Source organism: Triturus cristatus, chromosome 6, assembly GCF_964204655.1.
Source record: "Triturus cristatus chromosome 6, aTriCri1.1, whole genome shotgun sequence".
NCBI classification, from domain to species: domain Eukaryota; kingdom Metazoa; phylum Chordata; class Amphibia; order Caudata; family Salamandridae; genus Triturus; species Triturus cristatus.
This window is the reverse complement of record NC_140589.1, coordinates 224,259,672-224,280,080: the sequence shown is the minus strand read 5'-3', so window position 1 is coordinate 224,280,080 and position 20,409 is coordinate 224,259,672. Positions and strand designations below refer to the sequence as shown.

Sequence of the window (20,409 nt, the reverse complement as noted above, 5' to 3'; positions counted from 1 at the left end):
TAATAGGGTCATACCTTTTTCCACCATGAATAGACACAAAGGAACATGCACTAAGAACATACTTTTATGGTGTTTAATAAAATCAAAGTCCTATCCTAGTGAAACAAGTGTACAGTTGTTACTATAGAAGTAAGCAGAAAGGTGGCAATAATAGTACCCAACAGAATATTTAAAAAAAGTCAAGACTGCAACAATAATCCAGGTTATCCCTGCATCTGTACTCCAACTCAGTTTTCCTGCTTCTAACTAAGCTTATCTCAGCACGACAAATAGCTTGTGTGAAGTTCTTAGGTGGGCTTGCCCCTCACCCGTATACCTTAGAGTTACTGCCCTGTATGCAGACAGCTCTTGTGTTCCCAGACAAGCCGATAAGGTGGCCTTCGAAAAGGAAGAGATGTTTACAGATCTTGTCTATAAAGCCCCTCTACTCTAGTCCCTGGAAACAAAGATTTCTCCCTGCCTAACCTTTGTTACATTAAGGTTTAATACTCCTTTCAGTTTTGTTGAATGTTTTCAGCCTCAATATTCAATATATGAGCCTTAATGCACTTTCACCTACTTATGCTTCCATAAAAGATAGTTGATTGTTTAAATTACATATGTCAATGATTATTGAAGCACATAAAGAAAATATTAAACATGAAATGTTGTTTAATGTTAGGAAAAACAATTGTATAACGGTTGGAAAAATGAGCAAACACATTGCTATGAAACATGCAAGTTAAGTTATTGAATTGTAGTAAAACAAATATTAAACAATATTTTGTGCTATACAATCCATGAATACACGAAATGCAATGGGGAGTACCTAAATAAGATAAACATGATCACTAAAGCTCCTAGTTCTTACAAGGAACTGTTATTTCATGCATTTCCTTTGTGGGGAGACAACTCTTCACTTCAGCAGACTCAACTGTAATCAGAATAATCAGCTCTGAGATCAGGTAGGATTAGAAAATGAACTACAATGGCGTGATTTCAGGCATTTTCTGTGCAAACTCTACCAAGAACAGAGAAGGCACATCAATAGTTGGTATACTTTTCGAAAGCTTGACCACAAAAGTGATAATTTAATTTCTAGATTACGATTTGAGGAAATTAACACAGTAAAAATATTAACATTTACAGAAGGAGTGTCTATTTTGTGCTGAGGAGCAGAAAATGTTTTGATATTATAAAAATCAGTTCAAAACACTGTTGTACTCAAATGAAAACCATTAAGGCTCTTATTGTCAAATCAATTACTTTGAAAGAACACAAGAACAATGCTACTCTGTGTTGAAGCCTTCAAAATTCAAATCCATGCATCTCAAGCTTGGTTTTGAGGAAATTTCTCACACACATTATAACTTTCCTCTGTTCATACTTGTCACCTTCCAAACAATACTTTCACATTAATATGTGCCAACCTGTGAACAAAGGTTCAAGGTGTCTAGTGGCCATTTCCATGCCCAGTTGGGAGCCACAAGAATGACTTGGGCCCGGTCACGCTTGATATTCTTCAGCACTCTGGGCAGAAGTGGTATAGCCGGAGAGGCGTATAGAAGACCACAACTCCAATCGCGACGAAAAGCGTTGCCTAGCGAGTGCCACCTTGGAAATTCCAACGCCCAGAACTGCTGACACTGAGTTCTTCGGTGGTGAATAGATCTAACCAAGGCTCTACCCACTACTGAAAGAGACATTGCACCCAGAGTGAAGATGCCGGCGGCTTAGTTTGTCTGCCCTGGCGTTCAGGAAACCTGCCAGGTGTTGAACCACCAGGGACATGCCTTGATGTTCCAGTCACTTCCAGAGGCGGAGAGCCTCCAGACAGAGGGTCCACGACCCCACTCCGCCTGGTTTGTAGCAATACCACATGTCGGAAGTGTTTTCCATCAACACCTGCACTACCCTCCCTTTGATAGAAGAAAGGAATGCTTTCAGTGCAAGACGGATCGCCCGGAGCTCCAGGAGGTTGATGTGGAGCCTGGACTCCGCCTCTCCCATGTGGCGCCCCATCCCTAAGTGACGCATCTGTCACCACTTTTTGAAGTCTGGTTGGGGAAGGGAGTGGGACCTGCCGTCGACCCAATCCTGGTACGTTATCTACCACTGCAATTGGTGTGTAGTGCCCTCTAAGATCTGGACGACATCTGAAAGATTCCCCTGATGCTGCGCCCACTGGAACTTCAGGTCCCACTGCAGAGCCCGCATATCCCACCTGGCATAGTCCACCAGCAGGATGCAGGAGGCCATAAGGCCCAGCAGCCTCAGGATCATCCTCACCGAAACCCGGGATAGAGGCTGAAACATAGATATTATAGCCCGAATATCCCAGACTCGCTGCTTGGGAGGATAGGCCCGAAACTGCACTGCTCTGATGAAAATTTATTTATTTTATTGAACTTATATTGCGCACAGCTACCCGCAGTGGGTTTCCCGGCGCCAGGGATAGACTGGAGGAGAAATCGGAAAACAAGTAATTGCAAGAGGGAGACACTAGACCGGAGGAATCTGGAACTAGAACAGGAGGGTCTTCAGTTTTTTGCGGAAAGCCAGAAGACTGGTTTCTGTTTTAAGCGCCATTGGGAGAGCATTCCACATCTTGGGGCCCAGATATGCGAATGAACGGCCTCCCATTTTTGCCAGTCGGATTCTGGGAATCACAAGATTGCCACTATTGGATGACCTCAAAAGGCGGCCAGGCTGATATGGCTGCGCAAGATTGTGCAAGTAGGCCGGAGCGGAGCCTTGGCGAATTTTGAAGAGGATGCACAAAGTTTTGAAGGCCACTCGATCCGAGATTTTTAACCAATGGAGGTCACGTAGAGCCTGCATTGCGGACATTCTCCTTGGGACATTACGCAGCAGGCGGGCGGCTGAGTTCTGTACAACCTGGAGTTTATTGATTGTAGCTTTATCTGCTCCTAGATAAAGCACATTGCCATAGTCGATATGGGACATCAGAGAAAAGACGCTTCTGAGAGGGAATTAGGTGTGGCTTCGGCACATTGGTAGTGAACCCCAGGAAGTGCAGGCGGTCTGCCGTAGTCTGGAGGTGGGAAACGACAGCCTGGGGAGAACTCGCCTTCAATAGTTGTTGGGATAGGGTAAGACTGGAACCCCTGATCTGCGCAGATAAGCTGATACCACCACCACCACCTTCATGAACACCCGAGGGGAGCTGGTAAGGCCAGAGGGGAGCAAAGTAAATTGAAAATGCTCGTGGCCTACCGTGAACCCTAGGCAACTCTGGGCCCGCAGGACGGGGATGTGAAAATAAGCGTCCTGCAAGTCCAACACTACCATCCAGTCTCCAGGGTCTAGGGTAGACAAGGCCCGAGCCAATGTCAACGTTTTGAACTTCTCCTTCTGGAGGAAGCGGTTGACGTCCCTGAGGTCTAAGAAAGGATACAGGTCTATGTCCTTCGTGGGCACTAGAAAGTATTAGGAGTAGCAACCACAACCTACTTCTGGCACATGGACTCACTCAATACCTCCCTTGGCCAAGAGAGCCGCAACTTCCTGAAGGAGAAGGGTCAAGTGATCCTCTGACATGTGATGGATTGTTGGTGGCATGGAGGGAACGGTAGTGTCGAAGGGGAGGGAGTAGCCCCTTCGGACTAACTGCAAAACCCACCTGTCCGACGTGATGTTGTGCCAGTGGGGGAGGTGATGGCAGATCCTGCTGCTCACTGGCAACGGGTGGCCCTGAATGGTCGGACTAGGAAGGTTTGGAGGCTGCAGCAGAGGGGGCGCTGGTGGACTGGCCCGCAACCTGGCCCCCAGACCCATGCTGCTAGGTCACAGCTGACAGTCAGGGAGAAGGTGGAGAGCGACTGTGCTTCTTTGCCTTCTTCTTGTGCGTCGACTTTCCCAAAGACTAATAGTTCGACGATGAACCATGGTGGTGGTGACTGCACGACCGGTCCCATGACCGGTCGCCTCAGCGACCTCAAGCGGCGCAGAGCTGACTGCCGGGCCTCCAGAAGCTTTCCGAACCGCTCCCATAAAGACTTAGGGTTCAAGGCCCGACAGTCGGAGCACGACTTCGGGTATTAGTCGTGCTTCAGACACTAGAGGTACAAGAGGTGTGGGTCCGTGACCGACATGAATTTGCGACAGGAGTCAAGGTTTGAAGCTGGTACGTCAATGGGACATCCCTACGTGCACCAGGAGTCGAACGGCTCAAAAGAACAAGTTACTTACCTTCGGTAACGATGTATCTGTAAGAAACATTAGTTAGTTAGATTCCTCACCTTAGAATATCCCCAGGCGTCAGACTGGATCCGGAAGATTTTTCGTCAGCAATACCCCTTGCGCGTCGCTAGGCGTCGTCTGCGGCTCCGCGTCCGTCGTCGGCGTCGTGCGCCGGGATGACGTCGGAGTACTTAGACGCCGCCCTCGCGCGCTGACGTCAGTTCTTGTACATAGCCTTCCGCGCCAGGAACGCAGAGCCATGCAAAGACCGACACTGGTGCCAAAAATAAAATCTAGGGCCCTGAAAGGGATAGCCTGAACCCTAGATGTCAGTTCGCAGAACGGGGAGGATGGGAGGGTCGGTGAGGAATCTAACTAACTAATGTTTCTTACAGATACATCGTTACCGAAGGTAAGTAACTTGTTCATCTGAAAGAAACACGTTAGTTAGATTCCTCACCTTAGAATAGATACCCAAGCAATACCATCCCCGGTGGTGGGTCTGCGAACCAAGATCACACCAGAAAGTCCTGGAGGACAGAACAGCCAAAGAAGCCATCCCTCCGGACTTGGCTGTCAAGGCAATAATGCCTGGCAAACGTGTGTAGCGAAGCCCACGTCGCCGCCTGACAGATGTCCTGCAAAGGGACTCCCCGTCCCAAGGCAGTAGTAGCCGCCGTGGCCCGAGTAGAATGGGCGCGCAGCCCAACAGGAGGGTCCTTTTTAGCCAAGGAATAGCAGATTTTTATACACAAAACGACCCACCGAGAGATGGTTCGTTTGTGCACAGCTTTCCCCTTCTTAGCGCCCACGTACCCAACAAAAAGCTGGTCGTCCACCCGGAACTGTTGTGTGCGGTCCAGATAAAAGGAGAGCGCACGTTTTGGGTCCAGACGGTGGAGCCTCTCTTCCTCTTTGGAAGGATGCGGAGGCGGAAAGAAGGTGGGCAAGGTGACAGACTGCCCAAGGTGAAATGGAGTCACCACTTTAGGAAGAAAGGAGGGACGAGGCCGAAGGACAACCTTGTCCGGATGAACAGACAGAAAAGGAGGCTTTGAAGATAAAGCCTGGAGCTCACTCACCCGTCTAGCCGAGGTGATGGCTACCAGAAAAGCAGTCTTTAGAGTTAGAAGACGAAGAGGACAATTGTGAAGCGGCTCGAAGGGAGCGCACATCAGGAATGTCAAAACCAGATTCAAGTCCCACTGAGGCATCACAAAAGGGACAGGAGGGAACGTGTGTGTAATGCCTTTGAGAAAGCGTGTAACCACAGGGGACTTGAAAATAGAAGGCTGATCAGGAAGCCGCAAGAAGGCGGAGATGGCAGCAAGATAACCTTTCAGGGTGCCCAGGGCAGAGCCCTGCCGGGCCAGAGAAAGAAGGAAGAGGAGAACCTCAGAAAGAGGGGCGGAAAGGGGATCCACAGCCTTTGCTGTGCACCATGCCACAAATTTGTTCCACCGGCAGGCGTATACCGACTTTGTGGAGGGACGCCTGGCTGCCAGAATGATATCACAGACTTCAGGAGGCAAGTCAAATGGCATCAACTGCCGCCGCTCAATCTCCACGCATGGAGGTGGAGGCTGGACAGGTTCGGGTGGAGGACCGTCCCCTGCTGCTGCGACAGAAGATCCTCCCGAAGGGGCAGACGTATCGGGGGATCGGTCAACAGACTGAGTAGCTCGGGATACCAGTATCTTCGTGCCCAATCCGGAGCCACCAAGATGACTTGGGCCCGGTCGTGCCTGATCTTCTTCAGCACTCTGGGCAGAAGTGGTATAGGCGGAAAGGCGTACAACAGACCGCAACTCCACTCGTGACGAAAAGCGTCGCCGAGCGAGTGCCGCCTTGGAAATTCCAACGCGCAGAACTGCTGACATTGCGCGTTCTCTTCGGTGGCGAATAGATCTAACCAAGGCTCTCCCCACTGCTGAAAGAGGCCTTGCGCCACTTCGGAGTTCAGACGCCATTCGTGATCCATCATGCACCGGCGGCTGAGTTCGTCTGCTCTGGCGTTCAGAGAGCCCGCCAGATGTTGAACCACCAGGGTGACGCCCTGGTGTTCCAGCCATGTCCAGAGGCGCAGAGCCTCCTGACAAAGGGTCCACGACCCCACCCCGCCCTGTTTGTTGCAGTACCACATGGCGGTGGTGTTGTCCGTGAACACCTGCACGACACTTCCCCTGACAGAGGGAAGGAAGGCTTTCAGTGCAAGCCGGATCGCTCTCAACTCCAACAGGTTGATGTGGAGACGAGACTCCGCCGGAGACCAGAGGCCTCTGATCTCCGCCTCTCCCATATGACCACCCCATCCCAGGAGGGACGCATCCGTCACTACGACATGCTCTGGTTGGGGAAGGGAGAGGCTCTTGCCCTTGACCCACTCGCGGTCCGTGAGCCACCACTGCAACTGTTGTGCAGTGCCCTCCGAGATCAAGACATGGTCGGACAGGTTGCCGTGATGCTGGGCCCACTGAAACTTCAGGTCCCACTGCAGAGCCCGCATGCGCCGCCTGGCGTGATGCACTAGTAGGATGCAGGAGGCCATCAGCCCCAGAAGCCGCAACACTAGCCTGACCGAAACCCGGGATAGAGGCCGAAAGATGGGAATCAGGGCCCGTATATCCCGGACCCGCTGTTCCGGTGGATGGACCCGGAACCGCGCCGAATCGAGAACCGCTCCGATGAAGAGGAGCTCCTGAGAGGGACTCAGGTGTGACTTCGGCACGTTGATGGAAAACCCCAGCAAATGCAGGAGATCCGCCGTAGTCTGGAGGTGGGAGACGACTGCCTGGGGCGAGCCCGCCTTCAACAACCAGTCGTCGAGATAGGGGAAGACTGGAACCCCTGATCTGCGCAGATGAGCTGCGACCACTGCCATCACTTTCGTGAACACCCGAGGGGCACTGGTGAGGCCGAAGGGGAGCACGGTAAACTGAAAGTGCTCGTGGCCCACCGTGAACCGCAGGTAACGCCGGTGGGCCGGCAGGACGGGGATGTGGAAATAAGCGTCCTGCAAGTCCAACGCTACCATCCAGTCTCCAGGGTCTAGGGCAGCTAAAACCTGAGCCAACGTTAGCATCTTGAACCTTTCCTTTCGGAGGAAGGCATTGACGTTCCGGAGGTCCAAGATAGGGCGTAGGCCCCCCTTGCCCTTCTTGGGAACCAGAAAGTAGTGGGAATAACAACCACGACCTACTTCTGGACTCGGAACGCGCTCGACGGCCCCCTTGGCCAAGAGAGCCGAAACTTCCTCGCGGAGAAGATCCAAATGATCCCCCGAGATACGGTGGTGCTGCGGTGGCATGGCTGGAGGGGTCGTCTCGAAGGGGAGGGAGTAGCCCCTTCGGACGATTTGCAGCACCCACCTGTCCGATGTTATGGATCGCCAGTGGAGCAGGTGATGGCGAACTCTGCCGCCCACTGGCGTGGTATGGGCCTGAAAGCTCGGACTAGGAAGGCTTTGAGGCGGATGCTGCCGGGGTGGATGTGGGCTGACCACGTCGGCCTCCATTTCCGCCACGGCGGAAGCCACGTCCGCGACCGCGCGCAGGTTGGTTCTGCGGCTGTTGGCTTTGCGGACGTGAGGAGGCGCCCCTTCCTTGGCCACGAAAGGGGCGAAAAGCGGAGGTGTGCGCCCGCGGAGCCGCGAGGCCCAAGGACTTGGCCGTAGCCCGGGAGTCCTTAAAGCGGTTCAGCGCACTGTCCGCCTTCTCACCAAACAGGCGAGTGCCATCAAAGGGCATGTCCATGAGGGTTGTCTGGACATCCCCGGAAAATGACGTGGACCGCATCCAGGCGTGGCGGCGGAGCGCCACCGTGGTGGAAATCGCCCGACCCAGCGAGTCCGTGGTGTCAAGCCCACATCGTATGGCGTGCCGTGCTGCATCCCTCCCATCGGCCAAAGCCTGGGTAAGACGCGTCCGGACCTCCTCCGGACACAGGGGCAGCACGTCCTCCACCGTATCCCACAGGGAATGGGAATAACGGTCCAAGAGACAGGCGGTATTTAAGGACCGCAGGCCCAAACTAAGGGACGAAAACAGTTTCTTGCCGAACTGCTCGAGTCTCTTGGAATCCCGATCCGGCGGAGCGGTCGGGAAGGAGGATTGGGAAGTAGAGGCCTGGATAACCAGACTCTCGGGGGTGGGGTGTTGGGACAGGAAACTGGGGTCGCCCGGAGCAGGGCGGTGGCGCCTGGCAACGTTCCTGTCCACAGGAGGAACTGTGGAGGGCTTGGACCAGGTGCCCTGCAGAACGTCAGTGAGGGCCTCGTTGAACGGCAGCAGAGGCTCAGTGGAGCTTGCTGAGGTTTGAAGCACCTCAGTGAGGATGTTAGTCCTCACAGCCACGGCAGGCAACTCGAGCCCAAGGGCCTCAGCCGCCTTGCGCAGCACCACAGAAAATGCTGCACCCTCCTCCGAAGCCACGGTCGGAGGAGAAGTGAATCCAGTGTCTGGCGAGGTGTCCAGCCCACTGGCCTCCCCCAGTTCATCTGCCCAGTCCTGAGAAAGCTGTGACTGAACAGCCAGAGGGTCCTCGAACCCCTCCCAGTCGCCCCCTTCTTCCGATTCCTGATAAACAGGAGGAATGATCGGAACCGGACTGTAGAGATGGTAGGACTCAAGCGGCGTCGGATGCGGCGTCGGCGGACGCCGTGCCGGCGTCGGGTCCGGATGAGGGCTAAACCGGGGTGTCGGCGTCACAGGTGTCGGCGTCGGCGGCGCCGGTGACGGCGTCGGTGGTTCAGGCGTCGGCGCCGGTGGAGGAGTGACTAGGTCAACCGGCGTCGACTGGGGCCCAGGCAAGGGCCCCGCGGGGACCTGCGGCGTCGAGACCGGAGTCGTCGACGGCGCCGGGGCCGGAGCCGCCGGCACGCGAGGTCGCCCAGTCGAGTCCGCGGGGCCCGAAGGCGCGCCAGCGGGCGTCGACGGCGGGGCCAGGCTCCTCATGGCCGAGAGGAAGGCACTGATCTCCGCCGGCGCCGCATCAGCCCCAGGGACCGGAAGGTATGGGGGCGGACGCGGCACCTGCGGCTCCGCCGGAGCCGCGGGGGTGGAACCACCCTGACCCTCGGCCGAGTCGCGCGACCGGCGAGGGGAGTCCGAAGAGCGATGTCGCCTCTTGGACTTCTTGGAGCGTTTGGACTTACCCGACGACTTGGAGCCGGACGAGCGATGGCGTCGGCTAGGGCTCCGCGAGCGATCCTTGGACCTCCTCCTGGACCGGGATCGCGCACGACGCGGAGCCGAGTGGCGAAGCTCGAGAAGCTTGCGGGACCGCTCCCGCCTAGCCTTCGAAGTCAGGGCCTGACAGTCGTTGCACGACTCCGCGTCGTGGTCGGGGCCTAAGCAGTAGAGGCACCGGCGGTGGTGATCGGTCACCGACATCAGTCGATGACAATCCTCACAAGCCTTGAACCCAGGCATCCTACCGGCACCAGATGTCGACAGACAAGGATCAAAAAAGATTTAGTCAAAAAAGACTAAAAGGGGTAGCTCTCCCGGATCTGCGCTTACTGGCGCGGAAAAAAGAAGAACTGACGTCAGCGCGCGAGGGCGGCGTCTAAGTACTCCGACGACGTCATCCCGGCGCACGACGCCGACGACGGACGCGGAGCCGCAGACGACGCCTAGCGACGCGCAAGGGGTATTGCTGACGAAAAATCTTCCGGATCCAGTCTGACGCCTGGGGATATTCTAAGGTGAGGAATCTAACTAACGTGTTTCTTTCAGATGAAGATGTCAACAAAAGTAAAAATAAAAAATAAAAACAAACTTTCGTCAAAAAGCGACTAAGGGTACCATTCTCTCTGGATCTGCGCTGGCTGGCGCAGAAAAATGAAGAACGGACGTCAGTGCGTAGGGGCGGCGTGTAAGATACCACGACATCACATTACGGCGATCACGAACGCAGAGTCGACCGACGCCACCTACCGACAGGCAGGGGTACTGCTGAAGAAAAATTCTCTGGATCCAGTATGACACCGGGGGGTAATTCTAAGGTAAGGAATCTATAACTAATAGTCTCTTTCAGATAGGGAAAAATCATGAAGCAACAAGTACAGATTGAAAGAACTGTAGTATTATTGAAAGAGGTGTGGTGAGGTTGGTGGATTGACTGCAGACATTGCAAAGTTAGCACAAGCTTGGCTGCCATGCTGCTGCTTTTGCACACGTTACTACACAACTTTGTTTTCACTAAAGTCTGCTTGTGCCTGTTCACATGAGAACTGCCTGCCTTTCGCGTTCCTTGTTGTTCTCTGTGGTTTTCGTCTGTACATGATGTGCAAGGTCGAAAAACAATGTCCCTTGTTATTCTGCTCTGGTAAGTCACCTAGACATAATACGAAGCACAGCTGCACTGCTGAAAATCGAGTTCTTTTAATATTGCATGCATGCATGTTAGAGGCATTTGGAGAATAACCTTTCCAGAGAGCAGAGCTGTGCTTATCCGGAGATGTAAACCTTTGCATCTAGACTTGGAGGTATGGGGGTCCCCCCTGACAAAGCCCAGAGGTCTTCTATTTTTATAATAAACTAGTTCCTAGCACGGGGAGGGTAGCAAGGCACAGTAGGCCGTTTTCCACTAGCTTTATAAAATGATATCCCCGGTCATATGCCATGGAATAGTAACAATGCTCACTATATTGTGTTTCATGCATCCTGTGGTTAGTAATAGCACATGCACTGAATTTTAGAACACCAAGTTAAAATTATTTTTTAAACTATACCGTGTCTCTGATTACTCATGTTGTGGACAAGTATGAGGGAGTGAGCGAAAGTGTGTTCTTGCTCCCGCGATTCCTGAGAGAGTCGGAGTTGCATGTTCTGGGTTGTTTAATCATTGGTAGCTTCGCTGTAGTACGGAGAACGAATGAGACACCATTATTATTAAAATTATTATTAAAAGGCTCTTCTATAGCGCATGGCTACTCGGGAGCATCCCAGCGCTTAAGACTAACCAAGCAGAGAAGGATTGGGAATCTAGAGCTATTTTAACTAGTTGTTTGGAAACAGAAGAGTTTTTAACTTTTTTCGAAAGACAGGGAGGTTAGGCTCTTGGCGGAGAGGTGGGGGAAGAGCATTCCACAGCCCAGCCGCGTTGTGCGAGAACAGGCGACCTCCTGTGCGGGATCTGCTGATCCTAGGAACTGTCAGCAGATTTTGTTGGTTCGAGCGAAGATTCCTGGTAGGATTGTAAGGTCTGATCATATCATCTAGAATGGGGGGGCCACTCCCATAGAGTGTTTTATGGACCGTGCAGAGGGTCTTAAAATAGATTCGCTCCTTTATGGGGAGCCAATGCAAGGTGCAAAGTGCGGGCCTGGCTGAGGTACGATGGCTGGTGCCCGTGAGTAGCCGTGCTGCGGAATTCTGGACAACCTGAAGTTGTCGTATAACCGACACGGGGGCTCCAAGATAGAGCGCATTCCCATAATCCAACCTGGATAGAACAAGGGACCGGACAATGGTTTCCTTTGCTGCCTCCGGTAACTGAGGAAGGATTTTCCGGATTGTTTTCAGCAGTCCGAAGCAAGTGGCTACTGTTTTCCTTGCCTGGGTCATACCATACCATAGCTAGTCGGATTGGGATTTTGAGTACTAAGGTGTGTGCACACCTCTATACAGCGAGGTCCTGGTTTCCTGCGCATAGTTCTGTATATGTGCAGAATCCCTGCAACAGGGGGGATTTTGTCAACAGGGCCCTAAGTTCACAGAGCTGGGAGAATAGGTGGGTCGATCAGAAATCTGTGGCTGTCTCTACCATCCTGTCTCCACCAGATAAGGCTTTTCCTGAGGCAAATAACTTGTCCATCTGATAGAGCCATCTAGCTGCAGAATCCTTATCCTAGAATCAGATACCCAAGCAATACCATCCGTGGAGGAGGGGCTGCGAACTGACCTCACCAAAGATCCCCAAATAGGAGAACCCGGTCCCAAGATATTAAGGGATCATACCATCTGAAAATGATAGGTGAAGCAGATGCTAACCGAACGGCCCAATCTCCAAGAAGGACTATAGAAAATTTTTAGTGAGTAGAAAGTTATGAGACTGAGACAGAGTATATAACCATTAAAAGAGGCAGCCCCAATGGGGAAACGAGGGGGAGTCGTAAGATTGGGGAATGCAAAGAGATCAAGGACAATAGTCCATAGAGTCCAGGCTTAAAACCAATGCAAGGAGCATAGAGTTCTCAGCCACAGCAACACATACGAATAAAAAGAAAGAACAATGAAGGCGGAACAGCACAGCTAGGAAAACATGAAGGGCACACTGCTGTCGACGAAAAAACGTCAAGTAGGCTGAAAAACAGCCGGAGGAACTGCAGTGCAGATCTGCATTGTTAGTGCAGAAACGAAGGAAAAGATGTCAAAAATAGTCACAAAAGAAACTGACACCAGCACGCCGGAGGGCTTATGTGGACTCCGGTTGACGTCACATTCGGAGACCATGTCGCTCAACACTAATGTTTATACATCACTATGAGGACCGGCCATTGACCATAATGATGTGTGTAATTACTATTGTAACACCACGCGCGCCTTGGTAGTAGGGAAGGTTATAAAGCGGACCGAAGCACGACAAACTGCACTTTTATTTTTTGATACACTCGCTCAAGCGTACCTAAACACACTAGGGGGACCGTTCATCACATGGAAAGTGTATGTCTAGTTTTGTCAAGGTTAACTCACATTATGAGGATATATGTATCTCCCTCTCCCTCCCTCCCTTGCTCTCCCTCCCCAAGATAAGGGATATGCGGCTGGATGGATGTATCAGATACCAATATCAGTGCATATGTGGTCTTTTATCTATTCCCCAACGTCCACATTTGGGCTATTTCTAGCCACCCACCGGGCTCCATGAGTATGAAAAGGGTTGTTTAGTCCTTAATCCTACTTATATACTAGTCTTTTATACAATGTTGTGGGGTTATGATCATTTAATCTCCATTGAAGTCCTCGTTTTTACTTCCCCATACCTTCCAGTATTTCTGTGGGCTTCCTTGTCCTTCACAGACCACTCGTTATGAGGACATGAACCAGTCTATGTTCCTTTCCCATTTTGAAATGGTTGATGATTTTTCTTTTCCCTGATTTTTGCAACATCCTTTTTAGCAACTGCAAAACTCTGATTAACTAATGAAGTTTGATATTGTGTTACATCAATGCCCTATCAAACACCTGGCAGTACGTCCAGTGGGGCAATCTGTACTGATATGCCAATCATCACTTCTAATCTGGTATTACTCCAGTATTGTTTGAATAAAGAGCATTGCCAGATATTGAAAAAGGTACCCCCCCTGTCCACATCTGCGCAGGCATGTATTATCAGTTGCCAGGCCAGATTCATATAGTTGTAACCTTGTGTAGAAAATTCTGTGTAATACTTTCTTTTTCATCAGGCTAAAGCAGGCTTTAATTGATATTTTTCCTGGGAATCTCACTGCATCTTCCAACGAGATGTCCCTCCCAATGTCTTGCTGCCATTTCTCTTTGAGGAAATGCACTTCTTTTGACATTTACCATGGGTGTCCAATATGTAAAGGAGATGGGTTTCCTCTGCATCTGCCCCTATAATAAGCATGAAATTCCACTGCCAACCCATTTGGGCAGGTGTTTTGCACAATTGTGATTGCTCTAGCGCCCTTCCTACTCCTCCTGCAGAAATACTTCCAACAACATTCTTTGTTCTTCTGTCAATTGTCTGATAGGACAATACAGAGTGATTTTCATCAGGTTTGGTGGGTTCATTAATGTATTTTATATTCTTGTAGGCTATCTATAAACGTACCCATCACCTCAGTCTCCTGTTATTTTGTGCTCAGCAGGTGCGATTATCGCTTCTATGTGCTGCTGTGCTATCGCTCAACTACTGAACCATGCTTCTCAGCCTTACCTCCAAGTCACATATAATGTTCTTTATTTACCAAGGTAAAATGTTCTGACCTCATTAGCAGCTACCATTTTATAGTCCCCTTTCCTAGTCTGTAAATGCCTCCTGGTTTTCTGTGAGGCAATAAATTAACTCCTGTGCTAAATTTAGTATCTCTAGTTCCATAGTTAAAGTTATGTTCCTTCTTTCTTCACGTTCTCTAGTTTTGACTTGGCCTGCACACATTTGACATCGAATCAGTGATTAGTTTTGCTTCTATCCTTCACATACATTTGCACAATCCGACACAGAGAATACCGGAATTTGGTCTGTCATACACGTTGGTTTATAATTTTGAAATCTCATCTAAATTTCAAGCATTGAATCGGCTGGATATAAATTGATATCAGGACAATGATCTATGGCAAAGCATGTTGCTCTGCAAGTGTGGGTTAATAAGTTCAGTACTAAGGCCAATGCTCTACAAATATGAATGAGGTTAGAGAATATAGAAAAAAGAATTTTGATGGGCCATATAGCTTACACCTAAAATTCACACTGGCACGTAGGTATGCAAACATCAGGCCATGTGGCTTTTCTTTTTTAGTCTAAAGCATTCATGCCTTTGGTGAAGAAAAACAACTTGTAAAAGTAATTCTCATTTAAAGGTATTCCACCCAGAAGATGTTTTGCAATGAATGTGTTCTTAGGATCAAATTAACAGGTAGTGTTCAACTGTAGAGGCTCAAAGCATGGCTAGGTTTTTTTTTCTTCCTAGTTAAGATGCTAAGTCAAAGGACACATCCCATTTGACTGTTCTGTACAAAATCAAGAGAAAATACAGATGCGAGGTCTAAAAGGGTAAGCTGTAGTGAATACCAAGACCTGCAGTATAAACTAACCCTGATGACCGCAGTTAAGTGTGTATGTGAAGGGAAATTAAGACTCCCCATGACAGCAAAAGCACCACAGAACAGTAACAAATACTTCATGAAAGCTGTACAGTGAGCACAGTCAACTCTTTCCAGAATTATCTGAATCATATTTGTCATAAAATAAGTGATACAAAGCAATTACTGTCTTCTAAGATTTACATAACCATGATAACTGGGCCTGAAGAAACAAGCCATAAATCGGGCTTTCATTTTAGGTTTGGATTGTTTTAACAGCAGAGGAGCAAGTTCCTCAAACTCGAGTTGTAAACCAAACTTATGTCCAATTACAAATTCCCCATGGCTGTCTCTCTTTGGTCACCACTCCCTTCCCAATCAATGCTTTCTATTCAGGAACTAGGGTACATTATCACAGTTTCCACTCTTGTCTAAAAACATGTAGGTGCAGAAAAAGGTATTGAAACTGTAATAGTTACATTTAATGTCCATACGTTGCCATCTAGTGGTCTGTTTTGAAAAGTTTAATTTGTTTTCCTTGAAATATTAAATTATGAGAGATCACAGTCTGTAGTGCTGTAGATTCACAAGCTGCATTGGTTGACATAAAATGGCGAGACTATTTCTGATAAGAAACAAAGTGAATTCAAACGACACCACAGTCTTTGAGCACATGCATTAAGGGTTCCACCACTGATAAAGCTTGGAGTTCACCGAATCATTCTGAAGGATTTGATGGCCTCAAGGAAAACCACCTTCGAAGAGAGAACCTGGAGGGGTCACACATTAAGAAGTTCAAATGGGGGGGGGGGGGGGGGTAGTCCACTAAGCCTTGTAAGGACTATACTGAGATTCCAAGATGGTATTGATGGCAGTCTTGGTAGTACTCTTCTCTTAAGCCTTTCATGAATGCTTTAACAATAGGATGCATTTTCCTGCTTACAGTCGGAGTCTGTGGCAGCGAGAGATAAGCATATGCAAATATCCCTGACCAGCTTATTGTGCACTGTAAAGAGAATGAGGTAGCCAGATGTGAAGGTTTGGCATTTTGTGCACTCACAGGCTGCAAGCAGAGCTACTGCTGGCATGCCTAAATGCTGGAGGCAGCGATAGCATCTCTGTCAAATGGGTAAATATACGTGTATATGTGTAGCATTACAAAGTCTGTAGACGGAACAAAGAACATATTGGTTCCAAAAAGTAGAACTGGTAAAGTATGAAATCACACATGGCTAGCATCTGGTGCCTTTTTTGGCTAGAATTGTTCTTAACAAGTACCACATACATACATAGTGAGTCAGTACCTGGGAGTTCATGTCCCACTTTGCTAGTGTGCAGACCTCTTCTGCAAGTGTCGCCAACAAAGTCATGGTTTACCCTGACAGGTGCTCTACAGACTTGGACACTTAGTGGTGAGTGGACCACTACCACAGTGAGCATTTTTTGGCAGCCGTATTGTGGGTGTCCTCCCTATTGCTGTATTTAATACATAGCCGCCATTTTGTCTGTTCAAAGAGAACTATCTTGTGGTAAATCTGTGTTTGAAACAGCTACCTGTATTACCATGTGTTCCAACAGGCTGATATTTTGTAACACTGTTGATGGGACCATTGGCCCTCGATTGCGTGGTCTGCAATGTGAGCTCACTACAACCAATGATTGTCACCCGCAGTTGTGCATCAAGAAACAATCTGCCCATTAACACTCTTAGTTTCACTACTGCAACTTGTGCTTAACTTTGAGCTCCACTAACACTAGATCTTTCGAATCCTCATTGACTTATGACCACTGCCTAGAAAAAGAACCTTGTATAGGTTCTGTGAACTTCTCCTCTACTTTTGTTGGGGTGGGGGGGGAGGGGGTGGGGGGAGGTGGTGACTAGCCTTGTTTTAACAGTGTCTTCAAAGTTTTCTTTAAAAATACTTCAACATGGAGTTTAACATGGGAAAGAATTCCAAGTTACTTTTCTTTTGTAATGCCCTTTCTATTGAATTCTGAAAACCAACAGATTCCTCATCTTCGTATATCCACAGGCCACAGGTTTGAGCCCAAGAATTATAAGAGTGCTCCCACACAGCAGCTACGCGATGTTGCATATAAACACAATCCCTGCACATTCAAGTCAGTTTCTTGCCTTTTTCCTTTCGGTATCCTCAGGCTTAGAGCGTGAATAATTGTTAAAGACAGTGTGCTGATCACTAATTCAGAACCTTTTTAGAAAAGGAGGGTGGGGGAGGCAATAAGGAAAATGCAGTTAGATTGAATTTCCACCAGAAAGAATGTTACTCAAGGTAAGTAATGAATATGCTACTTACCAGTATGCATCTGTTCTTGGCATGTAGGGCTGCTGACATTCATATCTGTGCATAGATCGCCGCCTAGTGTTGGGTCCGGATGTTTGCACGTTGTTGTCCTGGAAGAGTCTTCGAAGTATCCTGAGATAGGTGACTCCTCCCCTGGACCACAGTGCGCATGGGCATCCTCTCCATCCTCAGATTGTTTTTCGCCATTGTGGCAGTGATGGAGTAGATACAGAAAGTGATGACCATGCTTACAGTAATTCTGAGAGCTGCAGCTGCTACAGGCGCCGGGGAGGAGGGAGGGCGATATGAATGTCAGCAGCCCTACATGCCAAGAACAGATGCATACTGGTAAGTAGCATATTCAGTTCGAGGCATGTGGGCTGCTGAATTCATATCTGTGCATAGAATATATAGCAGTATCCTCTATTAGCGGCGGCTACCAGTGCCAGCTGCAGCGGTGTGAAAAAGAGTTTTGAGAACAGCCTGTCCTACAGCTGCCTGCTGTTTTGATTGCACATCTACACAATAGTGTTTGGTAAATGTGTGTGTAGTGGACCAGGTGGCTGCTCTACATATATCATGCAAAGGAATGTTTCCCAGGAAAGCCATGGAGGCCCCTAACTTACGTGTTGAGTGGGCTCGTGGGGGAATCGTTAATGTGCGTTTAGCCTTTTGATAGCAAATTTGAATACATTTAACGATCCATCTGGCTATACCTGCTTTGGAGATAGCGTTACCTTTGTGGTGTGGGGCAAAGGCAACGAAAAGTTGTTTTGTTTTCCTAAAGACTTTAGTCCTGTCGATATAGTACAGGAGGGCTCTCTTTACATCCAGTGTATGGAGTGCTCTTTCTGCGACAGTTTGTGGGTTTTGAAAGAAAACAGGCAGTTCGATAGTTTGATTCATGTGGAACTGCGATATTACCTTGGGCATGAATTTGGAGTAGGTACGTAGTACGACCCTGTTGGCGTGAACCTGTATGAATGGCTCTTGAACGGTTAGTGCCTGGAGTTCACTAACTCTCCTTAAAGAAGTGATTGCTACTAGGAAAGCTACTTTCCAGGTGAGGAATTGAATCTCGCATGAGTGTAGAGGTTCGAAGGGTGGACCCATCAGGCGTGTGAGGACCAAGTTGAGGTTCCACATTGGAGCTGGTGGGTGGCTTGGAGGAATTACTCGTTTGAGTCCTTCCAAGAATGCTTTGATGGCCGGCACTCTGAATAAAGAGAGGTGCTGCCTGTTCTGGAGATAGGCTGATATTGCGGTCAAATGGACACGTATTGAGGTGTATGCCAGATTGCATCGGTATAGGTGTAAGAGGTAACAAATTATGTTTTGGATGGATGCGTCTAGCGGGTTAATGTCATTATTATTGCAATAAATGACGAATCTTCTCCATTTGGCTGCATAGCAAGCTCTGGTAGTGGGTCTCCTGGCCTCCTTAATGATGTCCATACAGTCAGGTGGCAGGTTTAGGTAGCCAAACTCTAGGACTTCAGGAGCCAGATTGCCAGGTTCAGCTGTTGCGGATCTGGGTGCTGAATCTCTCCATGGTTTTGCGTCAAATGCGCGGGTTTGAACCGCAGTCTTTGATGCGGCACCACGGAAAGTTCGAGAAAGGTGGTGTACCATGGCTGGCGTGCCCACGTTGGAGCAACCAGGACGAGTGTCAGTGAGTGTTGTCTGAGTTTGCGAGCCACCATCGGTATCAATGGTGCTGGGGGAAAAGCGTACGCAAATCTGCCGGACCAGTTCATCCATATCGCATTGCCCTGCGACTGCGGATGTGGGAACCTGGCGGCAAAGCTTTGGCATTTTGCGTTTTCGCTTGTGGCGAATAGGTCTATCTCTGGATGACCCCACTGCTGGAAGTACGGTTGGAGTACTGATGGGTGTAACTCCCACTCGTGCATTTGGTGGCTGTGTCTGCAGAGCAGATCCGCCATCTGGTTGTCCTTGCCGGGGAGGTGTTCCGCCATGAGGAAAATGTTCCTTTGAATGGCCCACTTCCATATGCTGTGAGCCAGAGGAGACAACTGTGGAGAGTGTGTTCCTCCCTGCTTCTGTATGTAGTACATGGCAGTCATGTTGTCCGTCCGGATCAACACGACTTTGTTGCACAAGTGTACTTTGAATGCTTTCATAGCTAGGAAGATCGCCATCAGTTCTAGAAGGTTGATGTGCATCTTCTTTTGTTGTATTGTCCATAGTCCCTGCACTGTGTAATTGAGTACATGAGCTCCCCATCCCTGGAGAGACGCGTCCGCTGTCAGTATTATTTGTGGAACAGGCTTTTGGAACGGTCGGCCCTTGCAAAGGTTTTGTGGATTCCACCAATGCAGAGAGTTGTATGCCCGACCGCTCACCAACACTAGGTCTTTTAGTTGCCCGTGAGCCTGAGTCCATTGACGTGCTAAGCACTCCTGAAGCGGGCGCATATGTAGTCTCGCGTGTGGGACTATGAAAATGCAGGAGGCCATCATGCCTATCAACTGCATGAACACTCGCGCGGGAAGGGAGTGTTGGGGTTTGAACTTGGAAATCAGCATTTGCATGCTGTTGATCCTCACTAAATTTGGCTGAGCTGTGGCTGCCAGAGTGTTTATGGTCGCACCTAGGTACTGTTGTACGTGTGCGGGTTGGAGATGTGATTTTGGGTAATTTAGTGAGAACCCCAGACTGTGAAGAAGGTGAATGTGGCTGGCGCATTGCTGGGCTGACTTTGCCTGAACAAGCCAGTCGTCCAGGTAAGGGTAGACATGAATGTGTTGCCTCCGTAAATGTGCAGCCACAGTAGCTAGGCACTTTGTGAAAACTCTGGGCGCTGTTGTCACGCCGAAGGGAAGAACCTTGAATTGGTAGTGCTGCCCTTGAATAGTGAATCTGAGATATTTTCTGTGTGATGGGTGAATGGGTATGTGGAAATACGCATCTTTGAGGTCTAGCGTGGCTAGGAAGTCTCCCTGTTTGAGCAGTGGGAGGACTTGTTGTAGGGTGAGCATGTGGAAATGCTCTGAGAGAATGTAGCGGTTGAGGGGTCTCAGGTCTAGTATGGGTCTGAGTGACCCGTCCTTCTTCGGTATTAAAAAATACAGGGAGTACACCCCCGTACCTTGCTTGTGGACGGGTACGACCTCTATTGCGCCTTTTTGCAG

General features: G+C 49.4%; 1 protein-coding gene across 1 annotated transcript in view; it reads right to left on the bottom strand.

The window, feature by feature from the left end:
• The window catches only part of CD2AP (CD2 associated protein), a 597,230-nt gene that overhangs the window by 89,214 nt on the left and 487,607 nt on the right, over positions 1-20,409 (bottom strand). Inside the window, exon 18 of the mRNA XM_085610578.1 lies at positions 1,351-1,365. Coding sequence (XP_085466704.1) covers positions 1,351-1,365 — 15 coding nt within the window. The remainder of the gene's footprint in view (positions 1-1,350; positions 1,366-20,409) is intronic.